General features: G+C 39.2%; 1 protein-coding gene across 14 annotated transcripts in view; it reads left to right on the forward strand.

Annotated features, from left to right (window-relative positions):
- RALGAPA2 (Ral GTPase activating protein catalytic subunit alpha 2) overlaps nt 1-12,323 on the forward strand; it is a 327,287-nt gene that overhangs the window by 85,905 nt on the left and 229,059 nt on the right. For all 14 annotated transcript variants that reach the window (XR_010405762.1, XM_064572731.1, XM_064572744.1 and 11 more), the window contains 2 exons: nt 1,072-1,302; nt 10,819-10,986. Coding sequence is in view for 13 of the 14 variants with exons in the window: in XM_064572731.1 (XP_064428801.1) it covers nt 1,072-1,302; nt 10,819-10,986 (399 nt within the window). In the remaining variant the exon portion in view is untranslated. The remainder of the gene's footprint in view (nt 1-1,071; nt 1,303-10,818; nt 10,987-12,323) is intronic.

Here is a 12,323-nt window from a genome sequence, read left to right on the forward strand (position 1 = left end):
AATATATATGTCAGTAAAAATGAGTAAAATTTTATTTTTTTATGAAGATAGTTGATGCATCAAAAAGGATGAAATAATTTCTATAGGACAGCTCATCTGACAGTATGACAGTACCTTTGATAAGCCACACAGACTTAGTAGCTAAGGCATGAAGAGAAAAATTATTATAAATATAATCTTCCATTAATTTTCCCTAGAGATTGCTATTTGGATATCTGCTTTCAAACTGTCCTTGGTAGTTACTGAAATTACTATTTTGTACTACTCATATCTTATCATTTGTTGTAAAAAATATTCACAGTGGGTAGAATTTTAGTGGTATTTGGGTTATACATTTTTGACACTTAAAATGATAGTGGAATTTACAAAAATGAAGCAAAATTATACGTGTATTATATTTGGAGGAAACCTTTAATTCTATGGGGAGATGAGAGCAGAAATCCACAATAAACATGTGAGTCATTGCATGAATTATTTTATTTTTTTGTGCTCTTAAAGCCTTCTAAATATTTAACGTTTTGTAAGTATTTCAGTTAAGTTCGATGTGAGATTCTGAATATAAAACTCAGATCAAGATTCTTCTCATAAAATACACTCTAAAGATCTTGACACTCCTCCATCAGGTGTCACTTAGTCTCATGAATTAAATGATGCTTTCCAACATTGTGGCTGCAAAAAATCCACTGAACTTTCAAGTCTGTGACCATAGAGTAACTGCTGAATTTAGAAACCAAAGGTGATCATAGTATAAATTCATTGACACAATTTGTACTATGATTTTGCAAATATAAGTTAAAGTTTTTAGGTTGAGAAAATTTCACAACTTCCCTCCCTGCAATAATTTAGTGTTTTCCTGTTAAAATAACCAAGTTGGGGAGGGGTTAGCTGGTGAATTGGGAAATTGGTGAGGACAGGTCTGGGGCCCCTTGTGCTTCGAGCAGTGCTGGTGTCTAGCTTGCCTTCAAGTTGATGGTAACTAGAGTTCTTTAAAATAAAGCAAGTCTTCAGTTTCACTGGGTGTTCTTGTGTGTCAAAGAGGCTCACTCAGAAGTGGTAATGGCTTTCTTCCAGACTGTTGGTGGTGGTGTGGGGCAAGAGAGGGTGCCAGCGGAGCTGGATGGCGGCGGGCCTGCAGAGCAGGACAAAAACCATTCCAACAGCAGCACCTTGTCCGACCGAAGACTCAGCAACTCCAGCCTTTGTAGCATTGAAGAAGAGCACCGCACTGTGTATGAAATGGTGCAGCGGATTCTCTTGTCAACACGAGGTTATGTCAACTTTGTGAATGAAGTCTTTCGTCAGGTTAGTGTGTGTGTGTGTGTTTGTGTGCATGTGTGTTGTAAGTTCATGAAACTGAAGAGAGTTTTGTTCATGTTCTTTTGCTCATAGTACTGCAAGAAATACTATTGATGAGTTGGGCTACATTGCAGGGCTGAATAATGATCCCTCTAATCCTGCTTTTAATTTGTCATGTGGAGTGTTGTGATTATGTTTATGATTTTTTAAGATTTTTTTGTAAAATTTCTACACATGGAGGGGAAATTCTATATATGAGCAAATCATCCCCAAAATACCCTCATGTGTCCATAAGAAACTTGAAACCCGGAGGTAGGTGGGAAGAAAGCCCTTGCTGAATACTCATCAACAAATGAACATGGCAAAGAGGAGCCCCAGGCTGGTGTTGTCCTGAGGGCCCGAGGGAGCTCTGTGGAGGCTCTGCAGATGGTTGTACTTTCCCTGCAAACACACATGGAATGCACGTGTGATAGAAGTATTTATGACATAAGAGGAAAAAGCTGGGAAGGGAGGGGAATAAGGGGAAAGCAAGGGCTGACACTGATAGAGCAGCCGGGTGGTGGACACTGTGGTGGGCGAAAAGGGAGGGGAAGTGCAAACAAGAAAGAGGGTGCAAGTGAGGAAGAAGACAGCAGAGCTAGATCAGAGGCCAGCAACGATTAGCAGCCCTGAGCGACAACCGGGGCTGGCTCTGCCCCCCAGGGGACCTTGGGCATTGTCTGGAGACATTTTTGGTTGTCACAACTGGGAAGAGGGCAGTGCCACTGGCATCTAGTGGGTAGTAGCCAGTGATTCTCCTGTAGGCACAGAACAGGGACTCCATTCCACTACCCCATGACAGAGAACATCAGGCCCCAGTGTCAGTATGCTGCTGTGGAGAAACTCGGACAGAGGAAGCAGAACCGGCGGTGCAGGGAAAGACAGTAGCTCTGTGGTGTGGGGTGGAGCCACTGGCCACCTGCCTCTTGGTACTGGTGCCCTGGGAGACAGAGCCTGGCTTTTCTGTGGGTGTGTTAATGTGATGGGGAGTAGCTTTTGAGTCTGGGCACCTGCACAGACGGTGAGGCCCCTGAATGGCAGAGACCATGACTGGTGGGGAGAAGGGGAGGAGTCCTGTGCCCACACGTGAACCGTGTATGCGCACCATGAAGAGCTTTTTGTGGAGGGGCAAGACTTCTAGATAGTGATTAACCCCTTCACGTCGGAGACTGTCATTAAGGAGAAATCAGCCAAGAATGAAAGTCTCAGTGTAATCCATAGCAATCTGGAGGTTTTACCTTATTTTGTATTTTAATGAATAAAAATGTTTGACTTAAGAAAATATTAGTTTAAGCTTCAATGAAAATTCCCCTTATAAAATATTTTTCTGGTTTTGGATCTCAGCACTGCCTTGGTTCTTCCTACTCCCTAACTGTGTCTTCTCTGTCTCATTTCTTGGCCCCTTTTTATTTGACCCCAGATTCCAAGAGTCAACCAAGGTTCTGTAACTCTACACTTGCCTCCCTAGGGCCTTCAACTGCTTGTGCAGAGCCAGCAGCTCTGTGGCATGAGACTCCCAGTCAAGCCTTTTGTCTGGACCTTGCTTCTTGTTTGCACACTTGCCTTTTGAAATGCCCACTGGTGATCTTGTCTGATATTCTAGTGGTGTCTTAATGATAATGAAGCGAAAGCTTAGCTTAGTTTCTTCCATAACATCAGCTTCTCCTCATGACGTGACCACTTCTTTAACGGGACTCGTGTTCTTATGTGCATATTAATTTTCGCCCTCCTGTGCTCCTTGTCTCCTGCTCCTCCTCTAAGCCATCACTGGGCAAGTCATGCAGGAGGCTTTCTCACTCCTGCTCCCTCCTTTTCCTTTGACTGTGGTTAGCAGCATGCTCCCTGGAGCCCCACACCTGCTATGTCATCCCTTTCTAACCTATACTGTATATGTCATGCTGCCAAAACATTCTTTTACCATCATAATCCCTGATTTAAAAATCTACCCTATTCTCTTCATTAATGTTGCCCTGTTGGGTTCCTGTTGTACACATGGAAGGTACTTGGTAACCATTTAATTTGATTTGAAATCATCAAGGTCCTAGAGGGCATATAATTGAGGATAGGGGTCATATAAAGGAGCAGATAAGAATATTTCAGACTTTGTTGATCATGTGGGCTCGGTTGCAGCTCCTCAGCTCTGCTTTCACAGTGAGAGAGGAGCCGTGGGCAGCACCTAACAAAGAAACATGGCTGTGTTCATAAAGAACTTTATGAAAGTCACTTGGCAGGCTGGATTTGGATGATAGGCCATAGTTGCAGACCCTGATCTGTAGCAATGTTTTAAGCTCTTGGATGCCAGTGCTTACTATAAGACTAGATATGATTGACAAAGCTTATAAATTTTGCACACGAGATACATGCTAAACTGATGTGGTTTTACCTCTATTGTGTAAATTGTTAATTTATCATACGGACAGTTCTGTCTGTATCCATTATTGGCAAGAGCGTGCTCTAAATTCAGTTCTGAAGTAGCTTGGGCCACGGAGGTAACTGCAAACTACTTATGACCGAACTTCTGAGACATCTTTGTGCCGTGAAGCCAAAAAACATTTTATTTACATTTTATCATTATTCTTCATCAAATCTAATTTGAAAGCGTATATGTGAAATTTAAAATATGAGTGTTGTGCTAGTTAAAATACTAGGTAGAGATGCTTGTAGGGGCATGGTTTTAACATTGTGTTCTATTGCCCTCTTGTGGTCAATGATGAATTTTTATTTTCTGGATGGCAAAATGTGACTCCTTTCCTAGTGATTTCTTTTTCAATTTTGAAGTGTTCAGAGACTATTAAATATTTAGGCCTAAAGGCCATTCAAGTTTAAAATGTACATTCAGGAAGCACATGTTCTCAGTAGGGAGGTAAGATGTGTGTGTGTGCACCCGAGAACTGTGCATGATGGCAGATCAGATGTCCACGTGTGTGACATGGAAATAAATGCTGACGAGGGACCCCGGGGGCAGAGAGGCTCGTGGCAGGGCTAACGAGCCCTTACTGCTGCCCCAAGCAGGCAGGCTAGCAGTGAGTGGTAGAGGCTTCAGGTGGGCCAGTTCTGGTCTTGGGGTCACTCTGCTGGAAACTTGTCTTCTTACCAGTGTTTTTCAGACTACTTGTTGTGACCATTTTTAGGTCATGAAATCAACTTATCAAAAGCCAGTATTTTGGGGTGCTTGGGTGGCTCAGCTGGTTAAGTGTCTGCCTTCGTTCGGCTCAGGTCATGATCTCCAGGTTCTGGGATCTAGCCCCACGTTGGGCTCCCAGCTCAGCGAGGAGTCTGCTTCTCCCTTTCCCTCTCCCCCTGCTTGTGCTCTGTCTCTCTCTTTCTCTCTCAAATGAATAAATTAAATCTTTTAAAAAAAGTTTTTTAAATAATGGAATAGAATAAAATAGACCAAAACATTTCAGAGTGTACTGCATGTTCTAATGATTAGTATTTCTTTGTGAAACTTCTAAAACAATATTTATGTATATACTATATATAAATGCATATATGCTTCTGTAATATGTCTTACTTAGGTTATAGGTCTGAAAAGTTCAAAGCACTGCTCTAAAGGTTATTTGTTGATTACATTATTCTGTTTGTTGTTGGTTTTGTTTTAAAGAATATTTTATTTTTAAAAAAGCGAATGTTCATTAGATAAACACAGTCTCAAGCAAATCACTCAAAATACTGTCATTAAGCAATAACTGTTGATGTTAGAAGAGTATCATTTCAGGTATTTCTATATGTGTGTATTTGGCTGCTGGCCTGGCTACCTAGATAAGCAGATAAGAGCCTGGCAGAGAGGAGATGGGTAAGGCAGGATATAAACAGACAGAGAGCAGCCTGGCAGACAGACAGGAAGGCTTACAGATGAGCTGATAGACATAAACAAACTGGCAGGCAGGTGTAGAAGATGAGACAGGTGGAGGTAGACAGGCCAGCTGGCAGAGGTGGAGGTGAGTGGGGTGGTGTAGACGCACGGGTGCATAGGTGCAGAGAATGTAGCAGGCAGTTAAAGATGGACAGACAGACAGACAGACAGCCTTGGACGGGTGAATGTAAAACCAGACAGAGGTTGACAGAGGTGAAGGCAGAGGCAAGGGGAAGGTATGTGGAAGTGCCGAGGAGGGGTTGAGAGACTGACAGATAACTTCATGACAATGGAATCTTTAATTCTTAATGATTCTTTCATGTATTTTTAATGAAGAGCTCTGAATTTCATTTTATTTGAATTTAACAGAAGAAAAGAAAATAAAGAGAAACAGAATTGTTAGAAATTCAAATAAACATTTCTTTACCACAAGAAATATTAACTACTAAAAGATTTATCTATAATGAGAAGATTATAATCACATTAAGGTGGTGGAATCACTTTTATCCCCATGGTGTAATTTTAGATAGCACTAGCTGAAGAAGTTATCAGCCTTGTATTTTCTTCAGCCTCCTCTCCCCATCCACTTATTTCATTATATTATAAATTGATAGCCTAAATTTACCATTATTTGTGGTCAGTTTTGGAATCCTAATGTGCAGAATTGTTTAGTTTTGGTTCTGAATTTAGATAGACTCTTTCCTCCTGGTGTCTTCAGTCCTAACATGCTTGCTTTGATTGACTTCTTGGATGGCCTCGTTTTATCATCAAGTGGGTGTTTCCAAGAAGGTGTCTTGAGGCTCTAGTCCCTGAGTTCTTTTGTGATGAGGAATGTTTTCCTTTTGCCTTTCCACATGAACAGCAGTTTAGCTGGGTATAATAATTTCAGGTCACCCTTTCTTCCAATTAGGAATTTGTAAGTCAAAACTTTTCTAGAATTTTCAGTATGAATACCTTCAACATGTTTAAAGTAATAAAAGACAAGCTTGGAAATGTTTCCAGGAAACAAGAAATTGTAACAAATGACTAAGCAGATTTGAATAATAAGATAATAAAACTTCTAGAAATGAAAAAAAATGTAATATTGAAATAGTAAAGGAAAACCTCAGTGGGTGAGTTTAAGAGCAGGTTAGGTACAACTGAGAACAAATTAAACAGATGGACAGATCTGAAGAAATTATCCTGAGTGTCCCTCAGAGAGACAAAGATGAAAAATATGAGAGGTTGAGACATGGAGAATATGGCGAGAAGGTAGGAAGCATGAGTTCCACTCTCCTCTATCCTTATTATTTTTTATCTGCTGTTCTGCAAGTTACTGAGAATATCCTACTTTGACTGTGGATTGGTCTATTTTTTTTTCAAAGTCTATCAGTATTTGCTATATATATGTATATGTGTATATATACCTTCACATATGTATGTATATATTTGAGGCAGAATTATTAGTTTTAGTATAGATTCACAAATGTATGTTCCTTTGAATTGAATCTTTCATCAGTAAGAATTTTTCCTCTTTATCTCTAGTAATGCTTTTTTTTTTTTTGCCTCAAAGTCAGTCTTGCCTATTCTTTTTTTTTTTTTTAAAGATTTTATTTATTTATTTGACAGAGAGAGAGAGAGAACAAGTAGGCAGAGAGGCAGGCAGAGGGAGAGGGAGAAGCAGGCTCCCCACTGAGCAGGGAGCCCGATGCGGGGCTCAATCCCAGGACCCTGGGATCATGACCTGAGCCAAAGGCAGCCGCTTAACCGACTGAGCCACCCAGGCGCCCCAGTCTTGCCTATTCTTAATACAGCTCTACCAGTTTTCTTTTGGCTAGTTGTTTGCATGGTATATCTCTTTCTAACTTTCTACTTTCAATCTCTCCATATTCATATGTTTTGGATGTCCTCTTATATATGGCATATAGTCTTTTTAATAGTTTTTAAAATCAAACCTTATAATTTCAATCTTTTGATTGGAGCATTATTCCCTTTACAGTTGATATAACAACTACTGTAATTGTGTTTAAGTTTACTATCTTACTTTCTGCTTTCTAATTGTATTGAATTCTCTCAGGCTGGTTGTTTTTAGCATCCCATTTTTCTCTTCTAGCTTAGTATTTTTATACTCATTTGTAATATTTTAATTGTTAACATCCCTAACTTAAAATCTAGCATGAATTTCAACTTTTACACTGTAGGTCTGCACTCCAGTTCCATTTATTCCTTCTCAGTTCATATGCCCTTGCTATGTACAGATTTGCCTCGACTCACAATGCAGTTACGTCCTGATAAACCCATCATAAGTTGAAATACCCCCATAAGTCAAAAATGCATTTAATATACCTAACCTACCAAACGTCATAGCTTAATCTCAGCTACCCTGCACATGCTCAGAACACTTACTTTAGCCTACAAGTTGGGCAAAATCATCTAACACAAAGCCTAGCTTATACTAAAGTATTAAATATCTCATATAATTTATTATTTGAGATTATTCCATACTGGAAGTGGAAAACAGAATGGTTATATGGGTACAAAATGGTTGTAATTGTATCAGTTGTTTATCCTTGTGGTCCCAGGGTTGACTGGGAGCTGTAGCCCCTGCTACCACCCAGCACCACAGAGAGTGTCATACTACATATCCCTAGCCCAGGAAAAGATCAAAATTCAAAGTACAGTTTCTACTGAATATGCATTACTTTTGCACTATCATAAAGTTGAAAACTTCTAAGTTGGACCACTGTAAGTTGAGGGCCACCTGTATTTGACTTCCATCTTATGAATATATATTATTCATATATATACACATATATTATCTCTTTTGTAACTATTTTACCCAGTTTTATTCTTTTTATTCATATATATTCGTATTTACATTTTATTCATTTAGATTTATCCAAATAATTATCCTTTTATTGCGTTTTTATCTCTTCCTGAATCTCTGATCCAGGATTATTTTCCTTCTGCCTAAAGAATAACTTTTAGTATTTCCCTTAGGTTAGATGTCCTGGTAAAAGTTTTTCTCATTTCTGTATCTGAAAATTTCTCTATTTTGCTTTTGTTTTTGAAGTGCAATTTTTCTGGATAGTGAATTCTACATGGGCAGCTGTTTTCTCTTTGCATATTGAATATTTGTTCCATTGTTTCTTTGAGAAGTCATGTGAGGTCATGTGGTTGCTCCTTTGGAGGAAATGTCTCTTTTTTCCTCTGGAAGCTTATAAGATTTTCTGATTGTTCTTGGTTTTCAGCAGTTTTACTGCAATATACTCTGTATTTACCCTGCTTGTGTTTGTGATTCTTGAATCTGGATTGCCATCTTTTACCAATTTTGGCAAAATTCTCAGCCATTCTCTCCTCAAGTATCATTTCTGCCCCTTTTTGCTAATCTTCTTTCCTTGTGCATCTGCAGCCATGCATAAGATCAGCTATTCATTGTGTTCTCTCTCTTGCCTTCCCTTCTGAGTTAGCCATCCTTTCATCTTGCCGTGCTTCATTCTGGGTGTTTCCTTCGGATTTTTCATCCAGTTTTCAGCCATGTCCATTCTGTTAAGCCACACACTGAGTTTTTAATTTTGGTTATTTCATTTTCAATTCCATTTACATTTCTTTTTGAAACTTTCTTTATCCTGATTTCCTGTGTGTTTAAAGTATTGTCTGGTTTTTATTGTGGTTTTGTTAATATTGACTTCTTTTCTCATATTTCTGATTTTTAATTAATATGCTACATAATATTAACCAGTTTGTACAAATAATTTGGGTTTTACTATGATTTTATTTTCCTACAGAGAAAATTTCTATTTGCTTCCTGGGGGGAGGATAACATGATATACCTCGATTTACCTCATTGTCTACATTTTTCAAACCTCATCACATGGTCCACTTAAGATTTGTGCATTTCATTATTTATAAATTTTATGTAAAGTACCATAAAAAATTTTGAACTCTAATCAGTGATACGCATGTTGAAATATTTAGGGGTGAAATGTACTGATGTCTGCAGATTTCTTTGAAATGCATCAAAAATAAGATGGATTGAAAGAAGGATAAATAGGGGTGGATTGACAGATATGTGGTAAACAAATCTAGCAAATGCTAATGGTAGAATCTAGGCGGCAGTATATAGATAATCACTTTAAAGTATTTCTACTTTTTTGTATGTGTGAAAATATTTGTAATAAAATTTGGAACAAAATTAGAGTGGGACACCATTGTACTTTGTCATACTCTGTCTTTGTTGATCTTTCTTGAGATACAAGTCAGAATATTTGTTACATTGATATGTTACAGTCTTGTTATAACACAGACTCCTCTATTCTGGAATTTGATGCAACATCGATGGAAATTTATATATTGCATGAACCCTTGTTACACTGAAATCTGCCTGTAATTGGATCCTGTGGCATGAACATTAAGGACAGTATTAAATCTCTGAATCTTGAGATCTCAAGACCTAGAATCATCACTAACTTACTTTGTAACCTTGGGAAAATATCTCAGGTGTTCTGAGCCTCAGCTTAATTCCTCATCTATGGAATAAAAGCATTTCCTGTAGTATTGAGTTCCTTTCCTTTGTGTTTACCCCTCAGACAGAAATATTCCTTAGATCTGATACTCAAAAGGGAAATACATTTCTCCTTTACCTTTTGGCTCATATTTTTGGAATCTTACATTAAATCAGAATTCTTACATGCATATGTGTAAAGAGATTCTTTAATGTTAAATTCATGGGGTGCCTGTGTAGCTCAATTGGCTAAAGTCTGATTCTTGGTTTTGGCTCAGGCATGATCTCAGCATCATGGGATTGAGCCCCGCGTCAGGCTCTGCGCTCAGTGCTGGAGTCTGCTTGCCCTCTCCCTCACCTTCTGCCCCTTCCCCTGTTGTGCACATGCTCGCTCACTCTCTCTCTCTAAAATAAATTTGAAAAATGTCAAAAAAAATAAAAAAGTTCGCATAAATGTGCACAATGCTACAACTGGCCTGGGACTCTCTTTAATGTATTTTCTGAGAACCAACATTCACCAGCATACCAGTGAGTACAGAACACCTGAGTACAATCTTTACTCACTGGTATGCTGGTGAATATTGGCTCTCAGAAAGGGAAGAGAAGGTGTAAGGGAGGGAGGAAATAAGGAAGGAAGAGAAAGACAAAAAAAAAAAAAAGAAAGAAAGAAAGGCTCCAGTTATTAGCATTTGTCAGCTTCTGTGGTGTAAATACTCCCTCTGTCACCTACACAACATCCCTGAACATGGATTGGGCAGAGGTGTGGCAGTTGGCTGCAGCTGGCTGCAGTAGTATGTCTGTTGTCTTATAATCAATTTCTAATTCATTGGGAAAGGTTCCCAGTTGTGTAACTATTATTGTCTGTATAGCCAATTAAAGTATCTGTGTAGGTGTGCATGTTGGCTATTTTTGTGAAAAAACTATTCAGAATGCAGAAGTTATTTTTAAATTGCATGACATTTTCTGGCCCAATTGAAAATGCCTTTTTTCCTCAGCAAGTTTGGTGTGCACAAAAATATGTGGCCCTGTATGTTTCAGAGGAAAGTCTGAAATTAGTGATGGTGATTGGAAATGGCTGTTATGTGTGTGTTACAGTGATCTAAGCAGGTGTGGAGTTAAAGGGAGTCTTCTCTTCTTATTTTAGGCATTTTTGTTGCCTTCCTGTGACATAGCTGTAACAAGGAAGGTAGTTCAAGTGTACAGAAAGTGGATCCTCCAGGACAAACCTGTGTTCATGGAAGAACCAGATAAGAAAGAAGCTGCCCAAGAAGATGCTGAAAAATTAGGATTTTCAGAGACTGACAGCAAAGAGGTAATATGTTATCACTTGTTGTTTCAGTTGGGAGTACACATATTTTAGCAAAGTATACCCGGTCAGGCAAAGGTGCTGGTCAGTGGGACATAGACCAGCGGGGCTCTTTTATCATAGCTGATGCTCTCAAGTTGCTGAGTTCCATGAGGATCTGCTACAGTGAGGCTGCTTCTGGGCTCTATTCAGGGTCATTGGTCCCCTACCAACCCTCAGGCTTGGTCTGTGTGTTCATGGCAGTTTCGTTATTCACTGTTGCGTGAGAATTGTTTTATAAACCACCTTTTACACATCTCTGTGTGAGACTAAAAATGTCACTGCCTTATTGGTATTGACATGTTTAAATAAATAGCATTTGAGAAACTAAATATAGAATGTTTTGGCAGTCTTGTCTTGTGCAGTGGCCTGTTCCAGAGCAGTTGAAAGGTCTAACCTAATAATGAGTGCTATCTCCTCCATTAAGAAGCCTCACTGCAGGGCTGGGTGCTCTCCTCAGAGTGAGAGCTGTTGGAATGGAACTTTTAGTCCTGGTTAGGTAAAGCTTAGAGGCTGGATAAATCTAAAAGAACCAAGATGTCCATTGACAGATGAATGGATAAAGAAGATGTGGTCTATATATATAGTGGAATATTATGCAGCCATCAAAAGGAATGAAATCTTGCCATTAGCAACGACGTGGATGGAACTGGAGGGTGTTATGCTGAGTGAAATAAGTCAATCAGAGAAAGACATGTATCATATGACCTCACTGATATGAGGAATTCTTAATCTCAGGAAACAAACTGAGGGTTGCTGGAGTGGTGGGGGGTGGGAGGGATGGGGTGGCTAGGTGATAGACATTGGGGAGGGTATGTGCTATGGTGAGCGCTGTGAGTTGTGCAAGACTGTTGAATCACAGATCTGTACCTCTGAAACAAATAATACATTATATGTTAAAAAAAAAAGTAGGAAGGGAAAAATGAAGGGGGGGAATCGGAGGGGGAGATGAACCATGAGAGACGATGGACTCTGAAAAACAAACTGAGGGTTCTAGAGGGGAGGGGGGTGGGAGGATGGGTTGGCCTGGTGGTGGGTATTGAGGAGGGCACATTCTGCATGGAGCACTGGGTGTTATGCACAAACAATGAATCATGGAACACTTCATCTAAAACTAATGATGTAATGTATGGGGATTAACATAAGAATAAAAAAAAAGGGGCACGTTCTGCATGGAGCGCTGGGTGTTATATGCAAATGATGAATCATGGAACACTACATCAAAAACTAATGATGTAATGTATGGTGATTAACATAACAAAATAAAATTTAAAAAAAAAACTAATGATGTATGGTGGCTAAAA

The sequence above is a fragment of the Mirounga angustirostris genome, unplaced genomic scaffold (genome assembly GCF_029215605.1).
Source record: "Mirounga angustirostris isolate CCGP_5_RB_7025 unplaced genomic scaffold, mMirAng1.0.hap1 SCAF_10, whole genome shotgun sequence".
Classification (NCBI taxonomy): domain Eukaryota; kingdom Metazoa; phylum Chordata; class Mammalia; order Carnivora; family Phocidae; genus Mirounga; species Mirounga angustirostris.